Genomic DNA, 24,699 nt, shown 5'->3' with positions numbered 1-24,699 from the left:
GACGTAAGCTGATCTATTCGTAAATGAGAGCTAGTTGGGAAACTGCAACCATAGAATTTAGGAGACGCAGCTGTACAACAGCGAACGATTAAAATTTAAAATTCATTTAAAACAAAGTTAAATGGATGAGCATTTTTGTTATAGCAGCCGTGGTCCAGGGAACAACCAGAGCGATTGGCCGCTTCATTCAAAAGCGGGAAAGAACGCTAATTTAGCAGCGTGCACTTCAGGTGTGTCTCTGGTCACGACCTAGTTGATATACCTACGCAGGTAGTGGCTCAACACTGACTAATTGCGTACCTCTGACCTGAGTTGTTAGCCGCAAAATGCGTCTTGACGATCAGCCGCCAACTTCGGGATCTTCCCGCATCTATTGCAGGTTATCTTCTGCTTATTAACATATCAAAAAGGCAGGTGAGCCATGCCTCCCGTTGACCGCAGCTGCAGCGTTGTAAGCCCGGTCCATTTTTAGTAGTGGCAGCCATCACTTCCCGACTGTGTTCTAAGGGCAAGACGCAGTTTCAGAAATCAGCAAAGGCGTTCATTATCTGACATCTTTCAATAACGGCTATATCATAAGCGAACACAACCCAATCTACATAAACCAAGTAAAAATTGCTAACAGGTTTATGGGACATCAATCTACTGTCCCGCAGAACGTGAAAATGAAGTTAGATAGCCTTGCAATTGCAAATATTTAGTGACAGAACTGGTCGCAGACACGAGCTAAATCGCTAATTAAGTCCACAACTAATTACGACTTAGCATTTGTCTATTAACAAGTAGTAGCTCCTTGTTTCAGCCAGCAAAAGACGCTTTATTTCGAAGCCTTCGTTAACGAAAAATTCATGTCTTTCAAGAGGACATTTTTCTAAACAAGGAATTCCAACTATACAAAAAGTCTAGATGTGTACAGAAAAGAGAGAAGTATTCCGTTGAATGTCCATATTAGTACTTAAATGAGAATATTAACGGTTAATCAAATTGGTTAGGGGGTTTAGTCTACAGAAAACGAATAACTGATAGAGGTGAGTGTTAACCAAAGCGAGCTAACGCCTCTCGATAAGCGCGGAAGAACGCCAGTTTAGCAGCCTGAACTTCGGGAGTGTCTTGAACGGGCTGAGGCGGACCCCAAGTCACCGCCGGCAGGAAAGAAGGAAGGCTCGAAACGAATGCGTTCGTGTTAGACGCAATAGAATTGCCAAGTTGTTGGCTCGCAAAGGCCGTCGAAGACGGCTGGGCGGGGACTACGGTCACAACCCTCCCGGCTGCAAGGGCGTGAGCGGCCATGTGAGCACGGCGAGCGGCAGCTACCTCGGCCGTTTCTTGAACTTGTTGTGGTACACCTGAATTCGTAACAACTGAACTTGATGCAGTTGCGTAAGAGGCTCCTTGATGTCCCGGTTTAGCGGCCCATACATGAGGGGTAGTTGATACGGCAGCCGAGTGTGCCGTAACTGGTGTAGGCTTGACAGCATGGGATTTGGCTAGTGCGTGAATCGCTAAATGGGCAGAGCGGGCAGCAGCCACTTCCGGTGTTTCTTGAACAGGTGGCTGTTGTGCGGTGTAGGGGTAGTAGAGATAAGGGTTGTAGTTCCAACCGGTCGGGAACTGGGCAGAGACAATGCACGCCATCAAAACGACAAGGGCCACCTTGGGATAACATTTCATGAAATTAGAAAGATAAATGATTTCAATTTGTAACGTACTTTAAACTTACAGAGGTTTGCATGTCGGTTCGCTGAATAATTGCTTGAAGACACAAGAGCGCAGAGTGAACTGAATTTTAGAGTAGCCAGCTTTTGAATTTATACTCACTGATCGTATCCTTGTCATTCACGGAACCTTGGCAAAATCACGTAATTACTCGATAATTAAATAGTTGGCATTGAAGGGCAGACATGAAACTCGTGACATTTATGCATTTCTGTCTATTTACTTTTATGAACGTGATCTTTGAATTGAGATAGGGTTATCGTTATCGTCCCACTATTTCCATCCATGTTCGTGTCAACCGAAGTGTGAAGGTGAACGGCGTACAATTCAATGACGGATCACGATTAACCTTCATGATTAAGGTCAGCAAAAAAGGAATAACGGTATGGACGGACATTTTTTTTTATAGTTGCTCGGACTTCAACGAAACCAGTTGCCTGCTACATTAATCGCATGCCGGAATGTACGTTCTACGACAAGGTTTTTGAGTTCGATTATCGTGGTCGAATGTGCAGAGTATAAAATGCCCAGAAATGTTTCCTAGAATCGTTCAACTTGACTGGCGGATTTTTTTTCGTCTCTGAATTTTTGCATCACTTGGTAAAAAAAAAAAAGAGATTGCTATTTAAATGAATGAGATTTGTGCGAAGATACCAGGGTCCTCAAACCTGAATTTTTACGCTTTGTTTGCAATCGCTCTTCGTTTGGTCGCATGACAGTCTAAGAAACCTTTCCTAAATAGTCCTAAACAAGGTTGTAATAAACAAGTTTTGTAGGGAAATGCGGATTGCATGTCAAGTTCGGGATGAGTAGCACCTTATAAGGATATTTGGACTTTAATGGCGGTTGATACATAATCACGACTGCTACGCCATCTATTGGGGAGAACGAAAACCTTTGTTCTTATTTTTCGAATGAGCGCCAGCCTGGTGGGCATATCTTGAAAGAGAAATGTAAATACAAAAGTGACCGATAGATGGAAGCACAGACAAGGCAGCAAATTCCCCTAATTACCTCTCGTACTGCAACGAACATGCGTCTAATCAGACGTGATGAAGCGAGATTAATAGAAAAAGGTTACATACCAGATGGATAGCCAGTCCTTCGAGTGGAACAATCTACCCTTGGTCTGTAGGGGTTCCATATCGGCTGCGCATCAGCGGTATCCGCTTCTTTTCCCTACTCCATCATCCGCAGCTGCATGAAGTAGCACCTCAACCTTATTGGTCTGGTTTTAGACAACCTATAAAAGTTAACAAGTGTACTAGCACAAATTGCATTATCTCATTACTGTCATACCAATTTAAAATAAAACTCTTGATAGTTTCGAAGCATTTACATCGCATTATTTCTGATGTCAATGCATCTGGTCTCATAATATTGTTCATTCTTCTGGCACGCCTAAAAATAATAATTCAAAAGAGATTAATCAGTCTGATTGATGGATAATTTAACACCTACAAATAAAACTTACGATGACTCTGTCCTGGACGACATTCGAATGCTAAACCTGCGAAATAAGACAGATGTGTTTGAAAATGGCTGTGGTTCAAAACGAAAACAATTCGAACAAGAAAAAACAAATAAAATATAGTGGAAAAAAAAAAAGAAATCGATCATTCATCGTAATTTACATAAATCTAATCGTAAATCACAGCACGAGAATTCTGGCTAACGACTGGCATACGCAATACGTCTTACAAAATAGTCGATGAGGTGGTAGCGCCAAGGTAAAAGTAGTTTTACTCTAGTTCTCGATTTGGTCACACATCTCCCGTTTTTTGTTCGTCCAATAAAATGCTACGGCATTTCGGGAATCTAAACTGTACACGCGATAGAAATTTCAGGTGTCGGGTCCAGTTTGGTACGCGACTGCAGGATGTACTCATAACACACAATTTGGCCAACCAGTAATTAAACAATGAGATTTTCAAACATCAATAACCACACGGGTATCTACAAATGACATTTTCAACCGTCAGAAATCACGGGAGAAATAAGAATGTCATCAAACCAGTTTAAGTATCTAGAAATACAAAAGAAAATGTCCAAAACTGTCAGCACCGTTCTCTAATTCATCAGGTGATAAACTCATTGGCACATTGTTTCAGACTCTTAACATCAGCGAATGCGCTGAAAGACTTAGCAAGTAGCAAACGCCCTGCCTTCAGGCCTAATCTTCACAATGAGCTACGCCTTTCTACCATTATCACACCTGATTATACACACAAAACAACACCAATCCCTTGCACAGGTGTTGTTATCTCCTGGACAAGGATCAATAAGAACAGAAATTCAACAGCTTCTAATCGTGTTCGCTGTTTACTCCAAAACCACTTTCCCAACTACGCTCCAATTTGAATTTCGTTTTTTTTTTTTTCTCTTTAATTTCACCTTTAAAAAACATTACCACGCACGGTTGAGATTAAAAGCGAAAACGTGGAAGTAAAAAACAAAACAAACAAAAGAGGTAGCTTCTAGATTTCCTTCCAAAACGTAATGGACGGGGAGATAGTCGTGCAGGTAATCAAGACACAGGAAAAATGTCGTCACATTCACCTGGAGAAAATGTTGTCGGTATGCCAACAATTTATGCAAAATACCTGTATGCAAAGCGAGTAGAGATGGAAATGAGGAAGACGAGAATAAAAAAAGAGACATCAAAATGACGGGGGCGAGACGGGTAAACTCGTTTTTCTGATAAACTTTCCCAGAGAACCCAACGTGCAAATGATTGGCTGCAACAGAAAACTACCACCCTCCGGTCTTACGAGCGCCGTTTGCTGTCATGTCGCATGCAGATGTAACGACGGCGATACAACAAAATTAACGGCACTGATATATAAAAACAAGTGTGCGAAAAGACAACTTTTTCTTTCGTCGACATCAACAAATCATATCAAGTTTTACACCATACTTCACTGCCCCTAATGACGACGATTAAAACTGATAGGACCGCGAGTTCGTGAAAGTATAGAAGAAGAAAAAAACAAAACAAATTCATTTTGTAATGATTTCAAATTCATCTTAGTCATCGTCCACGCCCAACATGCAAATGTGCCGTGGAGTTCGTGAAAATAATCGTACACGATCATCACAGCCTATTATCCCCTTATGGTTATGCGATACCCTAACACTTCCCAAGTTCAAGAATCACTTTCTTTTTCCTCATAGCATTGAAAATTGAATTTCACAACATCCCGCCGTCAGAAGAAAAAAACTTCTACAGGCGTGTAATAATCCAACTCTTACGCGCACAAAAAAAAAACAAAAAAAAAAAAAAAGAAACACCTCCCTCTTGTTCGATAATAACGTGGATGCAAAACTTTCACTAGTATCTTACTTTCAGTTTCTACTGATGAGTTATAGGCTAAACAGCAAATGACTGACAGCAATAAGAACCGGTTGCGCTAGTCTACGGCAACGCTATCGGCGATCGAAATAATTAGAAAGGGCGACATCCAAAAACTCCAGTCTCTCTCTCTCTCTCGCTCTTTCTTTCACGACACGGATTTCACTAACCTTTTTCTTTCTACAACAGCCGGAATTCCTCCTTTTCCCTTTACGTTTTTACATCTAGATTTTTGCTTCTTGTTACTTCTCCAAAGTGGGTGGCTAGTGGGTACGAACACGGTAAAAGTATAAAAGACATGGGCAGCTGCACCGTTGAATGTCATTAATTGCCCATCGAGAACAGTAAACAGTCGTAAAGAAAAATATCAGCGACATGAAATCGTTCAAACATTTCACGCTCTGCTTTGTCGTGTTGAGCTTCCTCTTCATCAGTCACGTCACTTCCAGACCAGAGTCAGTTTTCGTTTACACATTTTTTTTCTTAATCAAAAAAAAAAAAAAAAAAGGACACGCAACTTCTTTCTTAGAATAATTCAAAATGATTGACATTTCAAATTATCGCAGACCTGCTGGAACATCGCCTTTGTTCGGCGGATTCGCCGTGGATTCATCCGAGGAGGAGGCCGGATCGGGTAACCCCGAACAGGATCGCAAAATGCTGACGGGCGAACTCATCCGCATGGAACGCCAATTGGATACGGATATCGAGAAAAACGATCACTACGAAATCAGGTACGCTTTGCTCAATTTGGAAATGAGGCTCCTGCCCAGGATGGCCAGGCTCTCGAGAGAGATCGACTCCAGCCTAGTCAACGCTGATCAACGGGCTGGCGAGAGAAAATTCCAAAAGACACTGCAGGAAGATATCGCTCGCATGATGTACAAAGCTGGGTAAATGAACCACCCCATTTTAAATTCAAAAACGATAACGAAATCATCAAGCAATTGATCCCAACAGCGCACGAGCTTGTCTATCGCCCGAAGAGACCTTCTACGCCCCTCTGAACAAGTGCCTGCCATTCGGACCTAACGCTTTTGCATTCAACCCGTGCAAGAAGAAGGATCAGATCCTCTACGACGGTAAGAATAACGAAGGATCTTGCGATTGCGTCGAAGATGAGAGGCAACTCGTCTACTACAACGGCGAATGCCATCGCCAAAACGTGCGCGGACCTTGCTTGCCCGGCAATTGGTTGGTCATGACCAACTCAACGCCAACCTGCGAACTCCTTCCCGCCAACTGCACGGCCGATGGCAAACACGTTTACTGGAGCCCCGATTCGGTCAAAGTTCCAGCTCAATGCCACGTCATGGGTCAGCGAGGACCTTGCAGTCTAGGTCAAATCATCACGCGTGACAACTCGGGCACTGTCAAATGCACTTTCCCTCCCGAACCCGAAGTGACCACTCCCGCACCGGTGGTTGGCGTCACCAGCAAACCCGGCGCAACTGGTCCCACAACTCCTACACCGACTACCGAAACGCCCATCGCTTCGCTTTGGGATCGTCCTAGCTGTTCCCAGGGTAGCTACAGAAGTCAAAACAAGAGATGTGCAATTTAAACAACAACCGGAGGGAAAAGATAACAGACAAAAAAAGAAAGAAAATTTAGCATTTTTGAAAAGTGTCGCAATATAATCAATATCTCATTATTTAGGGGCTTGGTTCCCTTAAATATGACCCTACCCATTTATTTTTTTGTTTTTTTGAATTCCTACCCTAAAACGCTGAATGGAAATGTATCCTTTCCATTTATTCGCTTTGTATCCAAAACAGTTTCGAGTTTGTGTTCACTCAATTCTCTTTTTTTCTTTTGCCTTTCCGTGTTTTTTTTTTTAGAAAGTGTTTCTATCGCGTCTGTTATATGCCCTTTTCAATCATTAGCAGAAGCTCAACGAAATCAAATGTTATGCAAAAAGTATCGAGAAAATATATCCTAAAATAACCTGATAACGATTTGCTTTCAAGTGAAAACGAAAACTTTCTACCGGCCATAGAACATACCAATAAATCAAAATATGAACTGAACAAGTCAGTCGACTAACATAACAAAAAAAAAAAAAAAAATGTGAGTCAAAACGAGTTGACTGATTTAAAAAAAATAATAATAAATGGGACTTTTAGAAAATGTGGGTATTGCTTACCTGCATTGCGTTGGCAAAGCGAGATCGAGTTGGCGAAGATGAAAGTGAAATCACATTAAAATGTTCCATTTCTCCTGGAAGGAAACCAAGAGATCAGCCAGATTTTGGAAATGCATTCAAGTTTTTTTTCTCTAAAAAGAAAACGATAAAGAAAAGGACTTTTTTGTCTTACCTACAGCAAACGAGTTTGCTTGAGTAACGAAACGCACACACTGCAATCCACCATTTTGAATAATTGTGAGCCAATCAAGTATAAGATGCGCTGGAACAGAAACAGTTTCAAACTCAATGGTATCCGATGCTCATCTGAAGTTGATTCGTTGTACAGTGACTGTTGATAAAGGTGCATACAGCATCCAACCTCATCTCTTTAGATGGTAATAGCCATTGGGGTTCGTCTTCCAGGATATGCCTTAGAAAGTTTCCACCTCCTTCATCACTACCTGGAGAACAAACAAAATGAACTTTTTCACGAGGCTGATGGGAAAAGTGAAAATATGGCCCAAAGGAATTACCATAGTTTTTAACTACACTCTCTCCATTTCCTATTACTCGAGATATGATAGGGATGTCTGGAGAAAATCTAAAGGAATTGACCCCAATTGTTTGGCAAATCAACGTATCCGCATTATTGTTTCAGATTCGAGATTAAAAGGGGGGAAATAGAACGACAAGGTAACCCACTCAAATAAAAAAAAAAAGAACGGCTATTCAAATATTTACCACATTTCTTCAGGGAAGAGGAAATGAAATAAACCAGTTTGAAATTATCCAATAAAACCTGAAGAATAAAAAAGAATAATAACTTGTTTCCTTCAAAGCTTCTACAACTACGGTATGAAACGTGCGGTAAAGACTTGCGAAAAATTGAACTAGACACTTGTGTTTAAATAAAACAGCGTACGACTATAATTAGAATTTACGTGGTTCCATTCTTCTAAATTTTATGCAACAACCCGCTATATTTTAACGATTAAATTATGTAGAATAGGAGAGGGAAGAAAATTAGGAAAGTTACTGTAATTACACAATCAACTCTCTTTTTCATGCTCAGTTTCCTATACCTTTGTTTCAATCTCATGACAGATGATGACTTTCAACAAGTGAAATGATAGGCCCACACCCCTCCTCGGAGGTTAATCACGATTTGCAGATGCCTAAAAAAATGGACTACTTTACGGTTAGAATTGCGCTGAGGTAAACGGTTGATAGCAGATCATATTCTCTATTTTTTACTTACATTTTTATCAAGGGTTTGGTCAATCCCACACCCATGTGTGACTTGCACATATTCAAAGACTAGAAAAAACAAACAAAAAATAATTAATGAAAAATTTCTCTTTTGCTCATTGATGAATGTAATGATATCAATCTGTTACCGCAATCCGAATACTATTGATGTAACATGTCAGAAACACGAATCAGCATCCAATTTCGATATCATCACGAATCTAGAAAAATAAAAACGATTACGAAGCAATCCCACCTTTGCTTAGCGATACGTGAACTTTTAAGTGCACACACAATCCGGTTTAGCTGGGGAAATCCAGAAAACGAAACGGAAACAAAAAAAAAAAAAGGACGCAATCGAAATGCAAATAAAAACCAACTTTCAACACTAGCAAAGATTTAGATTGATTCACTGAACTGGAGGAACTTTCACTGCTTTCGATTTCTTTGATGAGTTCACCTCACGTGGTTGTCTGCATACGCACAAGTCTCCATAAACCGGTTTCGTTCGTTTTGAGTTATTAGAAAGGATAAAAAGAATTTAATAAAAAAAAAGGTGGAAGAAAAAAAAAACCGAAACAATTTTCTTAAATTTCTCTAACTCGACAATAGGAAGTTCACTCCTCCCTTGGTTTCTCTCTGAATACGGAAAGGGGAACAATCTAGTCTTTAGTTCAATGTCCGTCGATAGAGTGTAGTAGACGCTTGTTATATAAAGACAGGGTCTCGTTCCAACTGGTCATTATTGCAAAACCATCAGGAATAAGCGAAACTTGAAGGAAACACAAGATGCGGTCCATTCAATATTTGGCCCTTTTGCTAATCCTATCGTTGGCAATCAACCACGTTTACGGCGCTCCTGGAAAGAAGGCAGGATCGGAAGAAGAAGGTGGCGAAGGAGGTGAAGGTGGTGGCGAGGAAGAAGAAGAAGGTGGTGAAGAAGGTGAGGGAGGCGAGGAAGGTGATCCCGAACAAGAGCGAAAACAGCTGGCCGGGGAGCTCATCCGCATCGAAAGGAAACTGGATCAGGACATTGAGAAGAACGACCACTACGACATCAGGTATGCTTTGGTCAATTTGGAAACGAGGATCAGGCCCAGGGTGGCCAGGCTCTCCAAGGACATTGACGCTACCCTCACCAACCCGGACCAAAAGGCAGGCGAAGAAAAGTTCCAAAGAGGACTTTTAGAAGATATTACTCGCATCCTCTTTAAAGCAGGGTAGGTAGATTAAAACAAAATAAGGTCTGAAATTGTCATTTAATTTGAAAACTCACGTTTGATAGCGCTCGATCTTGTCTGTCTCCCCATGAAACGTACTACGTGCCGTCAAAGAAGTGCATGAAATTCGGTCCTAATGCACGTGTCAATCCCTGTACTGATAAGAAAGATCAGGTCCTCTACGACGGCAAGAATAACGAAGGAGTCTGCGATTGCATCGAAGACGAAAGACATCTCATTTACTACGATGGCGAATGTTATCAGCAAAATTTTCAGGTACGTCACACCAGCCTACGTAAGACTGAAGTAAACTAATTAAATAAGAAATTGTTTCTCTTACCAAAACAGGGCCCTTGTCTGAAGAATTTCTGGTTGGTCATGCACAACGGAACAACCGCATGTGAGCCCATTCCAGCCAATTGCGTCGCTGATGGCCAGCACGTGAATTGGAGCCCCAATCCGGAAGCAGTTCCAGCTGATTGTCACCAATTGGGAAAACGCGGTCCTTGCAGTATCGATCAGGTTGTTTCACGCGATGCGGCCGGTATCATTAGCTGTGTCGTGTCGAAAGAGCCAATCGCAGTAAAGGCGGTTGCGGCCAAAATTGCCAAGGTAGCCGGACGTAACAGTACCGCTACCCGGAACGCCAAACCCAATTCCGATTTGGCTGCTAATTTGAACAGCAATTCAACCACTGCGGCTGTTGAAGCGACTAGTGTGCCAGTGCCACAAAAGAAGAAGGAGTTCAAGAAAGCAACTGCGTCGATCGTAGAAGAGAAACCCTCTTCCATGTGGGATCAACAGACTTGTTCCCTCGGAAGTTACAGGAAGCAAAGTGGCAAATGCCCACCATATTAAACAAATCAATCCTATGAAAAATGCAAAAAAAAAAGAGTGTTAGTTAACGTGTCAATTGACTCGACAGCAATTTAAATTTTCAATGTTAAAATGTGTACAGCTTTTAATTCGTGTTTTCCTTCTGGACTGGAATACATCTAGAAATGAAATCAATTAGTATGATTCAATTATTTTTCAAATAATATTGAAATACAAGTTTTCAAGGGTTTTACCGATTTGGAAACGACCCATACTCGGAGGATGTGGAGAAAGTTTGCAAGGTATACGGAACTTGAACACACGGCAATGAATCTTGTCTTACTGCAACACCTTAAAAATGTCATGTAAACAAGTGAAAGTAAACGGATTATTATGGCTTCAGTCTACGGTCCACACTCTTGTTTGCGGGAATTCTGATTTCGAAAGGAAAATCTACTACAAGACGAGTTCTGCCCGTTTTCCCCGTTGTCCATAACAAGATGACAACATTTTCTAAATAAAAAGAGACGAATGTAAGGAAAGGAATGAACTGTTTAGTGGTAATATCAAATACTTCTTATAAATTAATAATACCTAACAACAAAATGAAGATCGAATGATGTGAATGGCGAGTGATTAAGTGGTGACTTTCTCCTTTAACCGGATTACGCTGAGGCATATTTAAACCTTGCGGATTCATCTAGAATTCTTTAAGGATAATTTGAAATAAAAAGATGGCGAAAGTGAAATAAACTTCTCAATCGCTGAAATTTAAAGGCCTTCTGTTCTAAAACATGGCAAACAATATAAAGATAAGAAATAATTTAACTAGTTTGATATTTAACTAAAAAAAAATTAGTTTCTGGATTCCAGGGACAACATCACATGGCTTATCACTGTTCTTGTCCTATACGTTTGGTTTGCCATACAGGTGATACAGGAAATGAGGCACGTCGGTAGAAAACACGCAGTTTACTATTTCATTCGTAATCTTGCAAAATTTCTTTGAGATGTTCATTGTCACGAGGTTTCTTGTAAGTACGTTTCTTTGGAGCTGCTTTTCTTTTCAACTTAGCAGGAAGAACTTTCTGGCTTGTGTCTTGCATAGAGCGAATTCCCTGGTTTTCTAAATACTCTTCAATTTTGTTATCGTCGATACCATCAACAGCGACTGATCGCCAAAGCTTTTGAAATTCTTCGTCAATCGGCATGTGCGCCGTTTTATCGTTGTAAAACAAAATCTTCTTCTTATCTACCGGTCGGGAAATGTACACTATGTCTTTCTCGAGCATCTGAAACAAAAAAAATTAGTAGGGGATCAAATCAGCAAAATGGTGAAGAAAAAAACGGAAAAAATGTGAATACTTTCAAAACTTTTTCATGGTTAGGTAAGGATTCTTGGATATCTTCAAGCAGAATACCGCCGTATCCTTTCAAATCAGTTTGCCGTAGTAACTTCAGTAGGCTTTTACGATCTCTGACCTTGTATGGTGGTTTGAACATGTACCTTCCATCTGAAGTAACTTCTATTTTAGGATTGCTGTTCAAAGCTTCAGTTCGAAGCCACTACTCTTATCATGAAAGAGACACAAGTAGTGACAACATTAACATACAGTAATGCACATGCAGTGTTCCTTACCTGAGATATTTTCATTCCAACATCAAGTTGGTTAGTTTCATCAAGAATTTCTTCCAAAGTAAGGGCATGATCTGCTCCATCCTGATGTAGTGTTTTTAAATGCTTGACAATTTTAGCCAATACACCAAATTTGTATTGAGAACTCCCTGACATGTGCTTGTAGCTTAAAAAACAATTAGACAGAGTGAGAATAGATAAAAACATGAGGCACACCTACTTAGTCGCATCAATTTTTGGAGCTGAAGCCAAGGATCTCTGCGGGGGCCTAGGTTTCTTTTTCGATTCATCTACTACATTTTCTTTCTTCCTTTTATTCTCCACTCTGCACAAAAAATCATTTTAGTACTGTAAATACAACCCAATTGAGACCTTAAAAAACTATATGTTGAAAACGAGAAACTTACACCGGCGTGGCAAAAGCTCGCCTCTTAAAAGCCTCACGTTCACGTAACAAAGCGGGATCCATTCTCAAATTCTATTATTACTACCTTTGGTAAGATACTATTGTGTGATTCCGAACACAGAAAGATTGAAATTAACACGGCAAACTTGGATTTCAATTCGTATGAAGATACTTGAATTAAGACCTAAAGTTTCTCAAGGGATGACCCGATTGACCGTAGAGCTAAAATGGCGTCTTGTATCTATCAAATCCAGTGTTTCCACTTTCCGCAAAGTGGTATCCCTAGAACGTTGCCAGACTGGGGACATAAATCCCTATTTTAAAAAAATAAAATCCCCAGAAAAATCCCTGTTACTTTCATGGCATACTCACATGGCCTACTATAATAACGGCCTGTCAGCGCGCAATACCTCCAGCGCCTAAAACTGCATTGCCAGAGGGGCGTAATACTCCAAACCGAGCTCCACTGGTAACGAATGCAGAATTGTTTGGGAAAAACAGTGGAAAGTGGAACCTAGCGCCGCGCGTGGCCAGCTTACGGTAAAACAGAAATGACTGGATTGGGACTAGATTCGAACTCGGGTCTCCAGCTTATACATAGCTTATATATAGGCTGAAATAATATTACCAAACATTCTCTATTTGCTATTTTCTCTACTTACAAAACCACTCTTTCATGCAATCATCGCATCACGCATGCAAAAACAAATTTTCTTCATTCAACAAAAACTTACGTTCATTCATTCAACAAAAACTTACGGGTAGCGAATTGGGTCACATATCCCGATGATAAGCTGCCTGCATCCACGAGCCGTCTTTCAGGCCGTGGGGAGGCTAACGAACAGCCTACGTTCAACGATCACCTCTTCTCTACCTTTCAGCTTGTGGTTCGATCTTCAAGGTAGTGAACAGTACTACAGATCGCTTTTTGGCCTGGCAAGGCTACTTTTGCCATTTTTAGCCTGGCAAGGCTTTTTTTTTGGTGTGCCATTTAGCCCCTTTATAGTAGGCATGGCTCTTCTTTTTTCTCCTTTCTTTTCTTTCTTCTTGTTTTCTCTCTTCTTTTTTTTCTCTCTTCTTTTTTTCTTTCTTCTTGCTTTCTCTCTTCTTTTTTTCTTTCTTCGTAGAATCTTGCGTTTTGATCTGTTGTAGAAGCTTGCGTAATCCGATGAATCTTGCGTATCTTGAATGAAGATTTGGAGGGAAAGGGAGGGGGGGAAATTGGCGGTGTCGGGACTTGAACCCGGGGCCTTCAGAATGCGAAGCGAAGGTGGTAACCACTGTGCCAGGACCGCACATCTCAAACAAACTTATTTTTCAACGACCTTCGTTCTAATACCGGAGCTATATAATATGTGACTAATAGTGGTGTCGCGCTGTGGTAGGGCGCTGTGGTATAGCACTGAGATCATACGTCGACTGTCCGTGTTCGGTTCTTATAGACACCATTGCTTCAAAAATCTTTTATTATTTTTATAAATGTAAATAAAAATAATAAGATAACCCATTTTATTTATTTTAGAACAGTATTAAATCGAACACATTTTAAAAGCAATTAACCAGTGCCCGTCAAAGCCAAACAAGTTACCAAAAAAATTTAAATTGGCTATGGAAATAAAACCATCGGATTGCCCCATCATATTTGTTTAGTTAAGCAATAAAGATATGGTTTTTTCCAAAAATAATTGTCATCGAACTTTCAACGTTATAAAGCCTCAAGAGAATCACAGCGTTTCCCAATGAACAGTGTGTTGCTCACCTAGATAACAAAATTGTGTGAGAGGCCTCGGGTTCATCAGGTCTCAACAACAAATTGTTCATCATGGTTGAACAAAATAGATTCGTAATTCCTACGTATATATTCAAGGAACTCTCCCCAGCTTTTGCAATTGGGTCAAGTGCTTGTCAGAAATTCAGTCGGAGACTTGAGTCTTAAAAAATTCGGCGTGCGATATGTTTGGCACAGACGTTTGGAGGATCAAATGGAGTTCGTGGTGTATCCTAGTCAGTGTTACTTTCTGAAAAGCGTACCGTTCACCATTGTCCGCTTGGTGGCTCTTATTGAGGAACATTTTACTTTTGAAGTTGCATAGAAGCGCCAAAAGCAACAGCGGTTTGGCCAAAAATCTCAAAATCCCGAGAAATCCCCAGAAAATTAAATAGGCCCTGGATAATCCCGGAAACCCTAGATTTCCATAACTGCACCCTAGATTCCAAAAATTTTCCTTAAATCCCCCTAAATAGAGTAATATCCCTAGAAGTGGAATGGCTTCAGAGAGAAAAGAAAAGAGAAAAAAGAAGAGCCATGCCTACTATAAAGGGGCTAAATGGCACACCAAAAAAAAGCCTTGCCAGGCTAAAAATGGCAAAAAAGCCTTGCCAGGCTAAAAATGGCAAAAGTAGCCTTGCCAGGCTAAAAAGCGATCTGTAGTACTGTTCACTACCTTGAAGATCGAACCACAAGCTGAAAGGTAGAGAAGAGGTGATCGTTGAACGTAGGCTGTTCGTTAGCCTCCCCACGGCCTGAAAGACGGCTCGTGGATGCAGGCAGCTTATCATCGGGATATGCGACCCAATTCGCTACCCGTAAGTTTTTGTTGTATCTAACACCATTAGGGTGTTAGTGTTGCCAAGTTGTTGTTGTTGATGAAGTTCAAGCATGAAAGAGTGGTTTTGTAAGTAGCTGCAAATAGAGAATGTTTGGTAATATTATTTATTGGCGAGAAACAAGCTATATATAAGCTATATAACAATATAACAAGCTATATATAAGCTGGAGACCCGAGTTCGAATCTAGCCTCAGTCATTTCTTTTTTCCCTTTCCTACCGTAAGCTGGCCACGCGCGGCGCTAGGTTCCACTTTCCACTGTTTTTCCCAAACAATTCTGCATTCGTTACCAAACAGTGGAAAGTGGAGCTCGGTTTGGAGTATTACGCCCCTCTGGCAATGCAGGAGGTATTGCGCGCTGACAGGCCGTTATTATAGTAGGCCATGTGAGTATGCCATGAAAGTAACAGGGATTTTTCTGGGGATTTTATTTTTTTTTAAATAGGGATTTATGTCCCCAGTCTGGCAACGTTCTAGGGATACCACTTTGCGGAAAGTGGAAACACTGGTGATGAGCACTTCGTCATTTTGTTGCATGCGTCTCTCAATGTGCTATCCCCTCCCGAATGGTTCAATTTCAATAATTTTTACATTAAAGGCCAAAAGCAAACGATATTTACAATGGTAGAATAGGATAACTTAGGGATAAATTTCCTAACTAAGTGTAATAGTCACGCGATTTCATCTGTGTTCAAGTAGACAAGGGCATGCATGGTAGGCATTGTTTGACATTTGCGTCAACAAATGTTTTTCTGATCACCTGTTTTTTTCCATTTGTTTCAAGCTATTATGCTGCGAATCTGCACGAAGTTCAAGAATCGCGAGTGAATTTGATGTATAGAATAAAATCTATGAACATCCTGTACACCTGTTTTCAATATGCAACATTGATTTCATGACACATCAAATTCAGATAAATCTTTTTTTTTGCCTTTTTTTTTTTTTTTTAATTTTTTGAAAAATGAAAAGATTTGTCAAAAATTAGTAGTCAAATAGGCGAAAAATCGGAAGCTGAGGATGCAAAAATGGCCCGCCGAAAAAACAGATTAAAAAAAAAGACAAAGTCCATTTCTTCACTGATTCTACCCTTGTGGTAGAATTTCGACCCTGGGTGCCAAAAAATATTTCTGTTTTTTCCCGCGGGCCGTTTAAGAAAGTAAAGAAGAATTCTACTACGAAGAAAGAAAAAATGTAATGGTGTTAAGGTATCTGCAAGCACAATTCATTTCCGTACATGCATTTTCATATTTTTGCATGATAATGACTGTTTTTTTTTGTTCATATTTTTGCATGATAATGACTGTTTTTTTTTGTTTTATTTTGTTTTTCTGTCAGCTAACCGGAATAACAAAGACGTTGAATGAACTGGGATCAACATATAGGAGGATAAGGTATGCAATGTATTTGAAGTGTAAAATAAAAAAAAAACAATTGTACAAGAAAAATTTTAATTTAAAAAGAAGCCAAATGCAAAGGTAACATAACAGATAGAGAGAAGCATAGGGAACTGGATTGTTGTTGGGGAACTTTTCTATTAATTTGTGCTGAATTTAATTTTAGGCTGGCATCAAAACAGAGGAAGTAACGCAACCAGATAAGTGTGATGTGACCAATTGGTATTGTTTTACAACACTAAAAGTTTTTACTTCTAGCAGGTTAGTAAAACTAACTAAAGTAATTTTTAAACTATTATGGAAACTATGTTTTCTCTTTCACCACATGCCTGCAGGTGTATTTGGTCTATGCATAGAGTCTCTTGTGTGAAAGAAGTAGAATCATTACCATGTCTGATACTATGAGCTTCACAAACATAAAATCTAACAGCTAGTAAGTCATTGTGTAGGTTTGAAAGTTTGATAAGTTTTTTTTAAATATTTGTAATATGCAGTAGAATTTTTACAGGTTAAACAAGATTAAATTCCACATGTAATTCTTTCAAGTTCTAACATTTTGGAATAGTTTGCATAAAACTGGTTGAAAGGTGAGTTTGTTAAGCTGTGAACTGCTCAAAAATAACTTTAATGGTTTAGCCAAGTTGTTGCATTAACGAATTATTCAAAATATTTAATTTGAGCTATTACAGCATCTGCGTCATTTGTTATGTTTCGAAGCACTTATAGATGGCGATGCGTTCTCTAATCGATATCGAGCGTTGGTTCCATCTCGATTTCTGAAATGTTCGAATCGATGTCCTCTAACCATAAACCACATCGATAGAATCAATGGCGCCATCCATTTTTATCAAAGATCACGTAAACCGGCTGTTCAACGTGCAGCATGCATGAAATTCAGCCCCATGTAGTTGTGCTTAAGGTATAATCAAAACGAACATTGATATTCATACATGATTGGGAATTTTTAAAATTATATCGAATGGTGGTATTTTTACAGAGTGATCAGGATAACAACGATGTTAAATGAACTAGAGATTGAAATGCTGGAGGTTATAAAGGCCAAGCATTTGAAAACCTGGTGAAAAAAGAGAAAACATAACCTTTAACAAATAGCCTAGAAAGAAATGGCTTTGGCAAGTAATTATGTGTTCATTTTTTGAAGGATAGTAATATGAAGGACCTTAGATGAAATAATCATAGATTATCTAGTTAGCAATCTTTTCTTGTTTTTGCTCTTCCTGTTGTATGTCAATGGTAAACAACCCTTTACAATTCTTATAACTTTTTTTTAGTTAGCCACGTTCAATTAAAATCACATTTACTAACTTTGACAAACCATTGTTTAAGTTTTATAGGGAAAGATGTTTCCCACTTGGCTGGTATTTCAGTGACCAGGACACATCCAATGTATCACAGATACAGCAAAAACAAAGTAAGTGTTAAGCAAATGGATTCCCAACTGAGATCCATTTATCTAGTACTTTGTTAATATGTTCATTAATGTTGAATTTGTATGATGATGCATCTGTTCAGATTGTTGATAAGAATTTCAGGGTGTCTGCTGGAGGTATTATTATTGCCAGCTTTGATGTAAATCTCACTAGCTTAACCAAAAGAACAAGACAGCTGAAAACTTACCGTCACAGAAATAGTTCAGCAACACTGTCAACGTGTTGATTGAATAACTATGAAGAAAATATAGCTCAGTCTTACTGATGCTCAGGACTGTTACTGCGAGAAAGGTATGTCTTTTATTCTTCTTTCCACAAAATGTTCCATTTTAGATTTACATTGAAGTTGATCGAGCCAGATATACATATTTGTGCAATCACTTTCACTAATTCCAAACCCAAGACTAAATTTTAGCTCAAATTAATGTTGTATCTAAACATTTTTTTAATTTTTAGCCATTTAATAATTGGGCATTCGTCGCTGTTATCGTAGACGGTGACTAATTACAGCTCACGCAGTCCAGGCGTATTCAGTAATGTCATTGTGATCTCAGGCATACAAAACACAATCGAAAAAAGCGTCTGGTATTCCCTGTGGTCTTAAAACGTTGGAGTAGGGAGTTGGGAGGTAATGAAATATTCGTTCAATTGGGGATGAAGGGTGACTTCCAACCATGGCGTCAAACGTTTGTCGAAATAGTAAATCAAGCAATTCTTACGTGTTCTCATCGATTTTATTCCGAACATAGGATTTCGATAAAGAACATGTTTATTCAGCATAATGAAAGGTATTATTCATGCATTAAATGCCATTACCGTTTGCACACTAGGTGGTGCTGGCAACAGCCTTACGTTAGGTGGCGGTTAATCGCATACGTGTATCTGTGGGTAGTTTACATTTTCCTTTTCTGACGGTGCACGCTGAAGGTCCTCTCATATTAGGTAATATTATAATCACAGTTTCGGACGTTGATTGCACTTCAAAATATATCTTTTCTGTTTATTGTAATCGCAGGAATCTACGCATTTGAACTGAAAACGTAAATAGAAACTCGCGTGAAAGGTTTTCTGTCACCAGATCTGCCACGCCGAAGCAATTGTAACATCATATATCATACCCTGCACATCAATAAGTAGGTTTTTCTGTTGCATTCGTATATTAATAGATTAAATGCCAATTGAGACAGAACATAAAGTTTCTTGTTTTATCATAGGCAAACTTTTAAATGGGATGAACCTCGGAAACAGCTAATTATCATTTCTTTTGAGTACCATTAGTCGTAGTGTTCTTTCTATTGGCACATGGACTACATACTACTGTGTAAGTACTGTTGGCTTCAAACTTAGTTATGTGCTGCTGATTGCAATTTTTGGTAAAATTTACATATGTTGTGATACAATAGAGATGTTCCTGGAGGAAAGTATACCACTTTCTCTTGCAAGGGTAGGGTAGGACAAGAGGAAGGGAAAAACGAATTTAAAAAATGGCAACGTGTTGGCCGAGTTTCAGTTTATGCTGTCGGCGGCTGCAAGTTCGTTTGATTTGATCATCGACATCGACGAATGCTTCACTTAATACCACCGGTAGCTAGTTGCAGTGAGTTATATGTACTAAGTACATGGTAATTATCGTAATCGAGGTTTTCATGAATCTATCGAAGGAAGAGAAACAATAGAAAGCTACACTGCTCATTTTACCTTAACATGTTTCAAAAGCGAATCCATAATCCTGCAACGGCAGTTGGCACTACAATTAAGTGTTTCTTGTGACAGGTGTTAGATGGCAGTCGATAGGTTATCTAGTCGCTAGATGACACTGTACCAAATGCTTATTCTGCCCGACACTAGATGGCACTGTCAAAACTATCTTGCCGACACTAGATGGCAGTGTTAAGTGTCTAATGTTAGATGGCAGTGGGAAAACTTTGTTGTTTGTAACCGCTAGATGGCTCGACGTTAGATGCTACGTAATTGAAGGCCATCGACTAATGTTATCGCATAGCTAGAAGTAACCTGATGCCTATGAAACTTCGTTCAACAACAGACTTAGATTCTAAGGATTGTAAACTTTATCACATGTCTGGAACTGAGTAATTTATTTTTTGTGTATGATATAGCAGATGTAAGCATGTTGCAGATGGTAGATGCAGGTAGGGTAATAGATTATGGTGTTATATAAGGACTAAAATGATCCATTGCTACTTTATCTCAGTGCCAACTGGATTGTGTTGCATTATCATCAAACCCATACCCAAGAAGCTATAAGGAAAGTAAAGCAGTCTCCAGAAAATCTGTGATAAGCACAATTTTTCTTCACCAATATTTTTATATCATTAATTCTTGTCAATATTACATCTTTATGGGAAATCAGGTGCAATACTTTGTTCAATTTGGGGCAAATGAATGTAACAAGCAGAACAAATGGCACCATCGAGGAGGTTAAACAACCATATTGCAAAACAAACATGCATTGCACATAAGCCAGTGGGTCCTGTTGTATAAATATCATTCTCACAGAAGCTTCTAGCTGACCAGAATGGTGTTGGCTTTCCTAACATGTTCTAACAAATCCCATACTATCCCGTGCATTCAATGTTGTTGGATAACATTCTCTCTAACATTCATTCAATCAAAATCTTTCTTCTTTGTGATAAAGATATGATGAAAATGGTGTGGAAATGTTGAAGCTAGAGTACAATAAACTCAAAACTTGTTCAGTTTTGTGCAGTTAGTATTAAATGTGTATGTGTAAGTGTTGGTGTACAAAATTAGAGTGGCATTTCAAGTTGGTATAAGTACATGCAGATTGAGCAAAAAGCCTTCAGTATTTCCTAATGTAAGTTTGCAATAAGAGATATTACTCTAAAAAAGACCACCACTGAAAGCTGTTGTACAAAAGATAACCAGTAATACTGCAAACAAAGGACAATACTGTAATGGCAAAGTAACACAATTGATACTAGCCAGGGATCACCTATCAGCAAGAAATTTGGTAAGATATTACTACATGGATAGCAGTCATTTCCCAATGCAACAAAATATTCATAGTTTGTAGCAGAAGATTTTTTCGTAAATAAACCTTGAAGACATTCTTGAAGATGTGCTATTTGGTAATATTCTGCAAGAATAGGATCACCCATTTACTTCTGTCAGGTAATAACCATATCTGTTCCACTATCCCCTTAATTCTGATGGCTACAAAATTAAGGGGATGGTTTTAAAACATTTGCTTCGATTATTATGTGTGTGGTAGTGATTTGAAGTGGTATTCAGGTCGTACCTGAAAACTGAACTTTAAGAACTTTGAAAAGCCATGTTATGTTCATTTACTATAGTTTACGTTTGAAACTACGCAGATCTTTTGTAACTTGTGAAGGAGAACATAGTTCATTTTTTAAATTTTCGAAATTTTAACTTTCAGTACAACTTCCGGTTTGAAAATGCCAAATAACTCACTGTCTGTTAGTCTGAATGAAAAAAGAACCACATTTTCGTAATCCTCGTGAAATTTGGGGTCGAATCCATGTGTCAGTATGAAATACCCGAAAATCGCAAATTTCCCTGAACGTTCAGGAAAAATCGCGATTTTGGCCAAATTGGCCTTTTCGCCAAAAATAGGTCAAAATAGGTCAGACACACCTTAAATTTCACGAGGATCACGAAAATCATATTCGTTTTGTTGTGGGCCCAGTATTTCTGGAGATATAGTCAACTCCCGATAACTTCCGGTAATTTTTTTTCAACTTCGCAAAAACTAAAAAATGAACATTAATAAGCCAAACATTTTAAGCATTTTGATCATATATGAAATGGTGTAGTGGCTTCTTTCGTGCTTGTTTTGTTATTTTACTGTTGGTTGATCGCGCGAATTGATATACTTATGACACTACTTCGTTAACAGAGACTACTAGTATTATGTATCACGCTAAGGGGAAGGTATACCTGGTAAATATAGATCATGGCTTTTTTTTTTTTTTTATGTAAAACGGATTGCCATATGAGACATTAAGCAGTCACTTTTACCAAACGTGTATGGCAATCCGTTTTACATTTAAAAAAAAAAAAAAAATGGCGGAAAAAAAAATCGCACTTTTTTCTCTTTTTTCTACCCGTAGCCATCTATCAGTCGGTTTCATTATTACAGGCATGTAAGCAATTTGAGTTAATTGTATCCCATTAGCAGTTAATTGAGTAGCGTGGCTGGAGAACAACGCGTGGCTGGAGGAACAATTGAAAAATGGATAAGATAATAAAACAAAAAAATGGTAAGTATAAACATTATTATATTGGTTTTCAATTATTAATTATTGTTTATTAGATCAAATTATGAAGCTGCAGGCCCAGTTATTGGAACAACACAAAATATTAGATAACAAAGCTAAGGATCGTAGGCCTAACACGTAATGATTCTATTTATTTGCTTTTATTCATTCGTGTTTTGTAGCTCAAATTTTGAGTCTTCAAGCTCAGCTAGGGGAAAAGAACAAATTGGAACGGAACAATTTCCAAACAGTGAAGGAGGTTTTTCAAAACTCATCTCTAACTGAACGTGAGGATGAGTTGGCATTAGGCGAACACAGCCAGGTACCTAAAGTTTTCAAATAAGAATTCAAAATAAGTATAGAATTTTAAAAAATAATTATTTATTGCTTAGTTATTCAGTCCACCACATGACAGTGTGTTAAATTTAAATTCTGTTAGTGCTGCACTAAAAGAATCGTTAGTAATAAGCTCATGCAGTGAAGGAACTGAACAATTGTGGGAACGTATTTGGGCCAAAAATGGGTGTGGTACAGAAACCCAGAAATGGCACAAGTTCAACATGAAACATGGATTAGGTACTTTTCGGTTTTTTGTCTATCGAAAAAGTATTTTTAATGCTATTATTTTGCATTCACAGATTTTAACGGGGGATCAAATCAAGTCTGGAAGTGTTACAGGATGGAAGAGTGAGCCTACAGATGAAAAAACACTGAGAGTGCATTACCGTAAGGTGTGAGGTAAATTAATAGAGTAATGCAAATTGCCTAATGAGAAGTACCATCTTGTGTTAATGAATCCAGTACAACAGCAATCCTTTATAGTTCTGTCACAGCTAGAAGCCTCAAATAATTCTGCTTCTCTGTCTAAAGAACAACTTGTCCTTTATGTTCAGAGTGTTGGGGAAACTGGGTACTTAAATGGCCCTAAAGATGTTTTAATTTTGCTGCTATTGCAGAGATGAACATCATACATGGACTCTTTAGGTATGAAAGGATTTTTCTTCAAATAATTTTGAATTTATGACGAAGAATTTCTCCTCCTTTTTGCCAACCAGGTCTTATCTACCAAAAAAAATTTTATCCAATAGGAAAGGATTTTCATGTACTGGGAACACAACTATCAACAATGCAACATTCTACAGGTGCTAGTTTATCATTCAAGAGCCTTATACAATGAAGTTAATCTGCAATTTGTATGTCCTTTCCCAAGCTTCTGCCAGAAGTTGAATCTCTGAGTCATGTAAGTTCCATGATCAACAATTGATGTGTTTAACGGTGTTGTTTTTCTTTTCTCAATATAGGTTAATAGTAACATTGGATCTGAAAAGATTCTTGGTTGGGGCAAGACACTGAATAAATTGTATTGATTGGATGGATGACATGACATTGCTATACTTAATTCGGATTCCCCAGACGGTATTTGATATTAAAAAAATTGAAGTGCATATCTGGGCTCCCTTCTTTTCTGAAGCCCCGTTTCCCCTTGACTCATAATAAGCCCGTAGGGGGTCATGCCCCTACTGTACGGTATATATAAAAACAACATATACCGAGGTTTGGAGGGCTCTGGCCGGAAAGGGGACGTGGGGTGCCGCTTCGTCCGATGATGTGTTCACGGAGGGTGACGTGGCTGCCCACAAATCCGAAGTAAAGGTTAATCGCTCCTGTAAAAATGTTCCAAATCTTCAGCTCTTCTTCCGGCTTCTCTTAGCCAATCACCGGGTAATCTCCCCGGTGGGTCAACAAGGCAGTGTCTCCCCCTGCCTGGGTTGACGGCAACTTTTGAAAGGGTTATTGTGCCTTTTTAAAGTTGCAAAAATAATTGTAATATGCAGAGAATTGTCAATAAAATTTTTTTTATAAAATATTTTTTGCAAAATTCGTTTCTTTCATTGTCTGTGTTAGCTTTGTTCACACATTGCATTTATCAATTTTGTTTTTTTGGCTTTGCTTTATTTGTTTTTGTCACATTTGATGGTAAGGTGACGGGTATTGGTTAATCGTTTATCTGTAAGCATTCTATTATTATCCAGGGATCGAACCCTGGATGTTCGGCATACCTCGCCGATGCTCTACCAATGAGCCACGAATCATATGATTTTAAGTTGGCTTTTTTTTTCTAGTCACTTGTGGACTTGCATTTACACTTACAATAAAACAGAAATGCAATTCTGCAGTATACTTTTCTACATTATTCTACTTCATTTTTACACATCTACTGAGGTTTGAACCCAGGGTAACAGGTATCGCAGATAAAAGCTCTACCACAGAGCTAAGAACCTTATGGCAGCAATAGAAAGATAAACATATAGTTGTGAAAGACTGCATAAACATCCTAGACGATAACATATGATATGCGATAATAAAAAATTTAAATATATCTCGTGGCTCAATGTTAGAGCATCGGCGTTGCACGCTGAATGTCTGGGGATCGGTTCCCATACGAGTAAAACAAAATACAA

General features: G+C 38.9%; 4 protein-coding genes and 3 long non-coding RNA genes across 7 annotated transcripts; 4 read left to right on the top strand and 3 right to left on the bottom strand.

Moving 5' to 3' along the window:
- Nucleotides 1-478: 478 nt before the first annotated feature.
- LOC130697875 (cuticle protein 18.7-like) lies at nt 479-7,428 on the bottom strand. Its single transcript, XM_057520669.2, has 7 exons — nt 7,387-7,428; nt 7,215-7,288; nt 3,191-3,226; nt 3,016-3,117; nt 2,802-2,959; nt 1,721-1,845; nt 479-1,653 (listed from the first exon to the last, which is right to left on the bottom strand). The coding sequence occupies exons 6-7, from the start codon at nt 1,730-1,732 to the stop codon at nt 1,036-1,038; spliced, it is 630 nt and encodes a 209-aa protein (XP_057376652.1). The 5' UTR covers nt 1,733-1,845; nt 2,802-2,959; nt 3,016-3,117; nt 3,191-3,226; nt 7,215-7,288; nt 7,387-7,428; the 3' UTR covers nt 479-1,035.
- Nucleotides 5,372-7,023, top strand: LOC130697862 (uncharacterized). Its single transcript, XM_057520652.1, has 3 exons — nt 5,372-5,523; nt 5,635-5,961; nt 6,029-7,023. The coding sequence occupies exons 1-3, from the start codon at nt 5,444-5,446 to the stop codon at nt 6,630-6,632; spliced, it is 1,011 nt and encodes a 336-aa protein (XP_057376635.1). The 5' UTR covers nt 5,372-5,443; the 3' UTR covers nt 6,633-7,023.
- A 790-nt stretch (nt 7,429-8,218) lies between the features above and the next one.
- Nucleotides 8,219-8,655, bottom strand: LOC132088352 (uncharacterized). The gene is made up of 3 exons (XR_009421849.1): nt 8,594-8,655; nt 8,455-8,513; nt 8,219-8,384 (listed from the first exon to the last, which is right to left on the bottom strand). It is a non-coding gene; the product is annotated as an uncharacterized LOC132088352 (long non-coding RNA).
- Nucleotides 8,656-9,170: 515 nt separating this feature from the next.
- LOC130697860 (uncharacterized) lies at nt 9,171-10,675 on the top strand. The gene is made up of 3 exons (XM_057520650.2): nt 9,171-9,664; nt 9,730-9,940; nt 10,013-10,675. The coding sequence occupies exons 1-3, from the start codon at nt 9,234-9,236 to the stop codon at nt 10,520-10,522; spliced, it is 1,152 nt and encodes a 383-aa protein (XP_057376633.1). The 5' UTR covers nt 9,171-9,233; the 3' UTR covers nt 10,523-10,675.
- Nucleotides 10,676-11,254: 579 nt separating this feature from the next.
- On the bottom strand, nt 11,255-12,751 carry LOC130697870 (transcription initiation factor IIE subunit beta-like). The gene is made up of 5 exons (XM_057520664.2): nt 12,524-12,751; nt 12,337-12,441; nt 12,120-12,282; nt 11,846-12,046; nt 11,255-11,772 (listed from the first exon to the last, which is right to left on the bottom strand). Exons 1-5 carry the CDS (start codon nt 12,583-12,585, stop codon nt 11,461-11,463), a joined length of 843 nt encoding a protein of 280 aa, XP_057376647.1. The 5' UTR covers nt 12,586-12,751; the 3' UTR covers nt 11,255-11,460.
- A 6,048-nt stretch (nt 12,752-18,799) lies between these two features.
- LOC130698131 (uncharacterized) lies at nt 18,800-20,692 on the top strand. Its single transcript, XR_009003195.1, has 6 exons — nt 18,800-18,917; nt 18,991-19,108; nt 19,190-19,296; nt 20,093-20,125; nt 20,188-20,268; nt 20,347-20,692. It is a non-coding gene; the product is annotated as an uncharacterized LOC130698131 (long non-coding RNA).
- Nucleotides 20,693-22,150: 1,458 nt separating this feature from the next.
- Nucleotides 22,151-23,791, top strand: LOC130698126 (uncharacterized). The gene is made up of 5 exons (XR_009003189.2): nt 22,151-22,240; nt 22,294-22,559; nt 22,630-22,813; nt 22,876-23,221; nt 23,293-23,791. It is a non-coding gene; the product is annotated as an uncharacterized LOC130698126 (long non-coding RNA).
- Nucleotides 23,792-24,699: the final 908 nt, after the last annotated feature.

The sequence above is a fragment of the Daphnia carinata genome, chromosome 9 (assembly GCF_022539665.2).
Source record: "Daphnia carinata strain CSIRO-1 chromosome 9, CSIRO_AGI_Dcar_HiC_V3, whole genome shotgun sequence".
Lineage (NCBI taxonomy): Eukaryota > Metazoa > Arthropoda > Branchiopoda > Diplostraca > Daphniidae > Daphnia > Daphnia carinata.
Note: the sequence above shows the minus strand (reverse complement) of the source record. Positions and strands in the feature narration are given on the sequence as shown.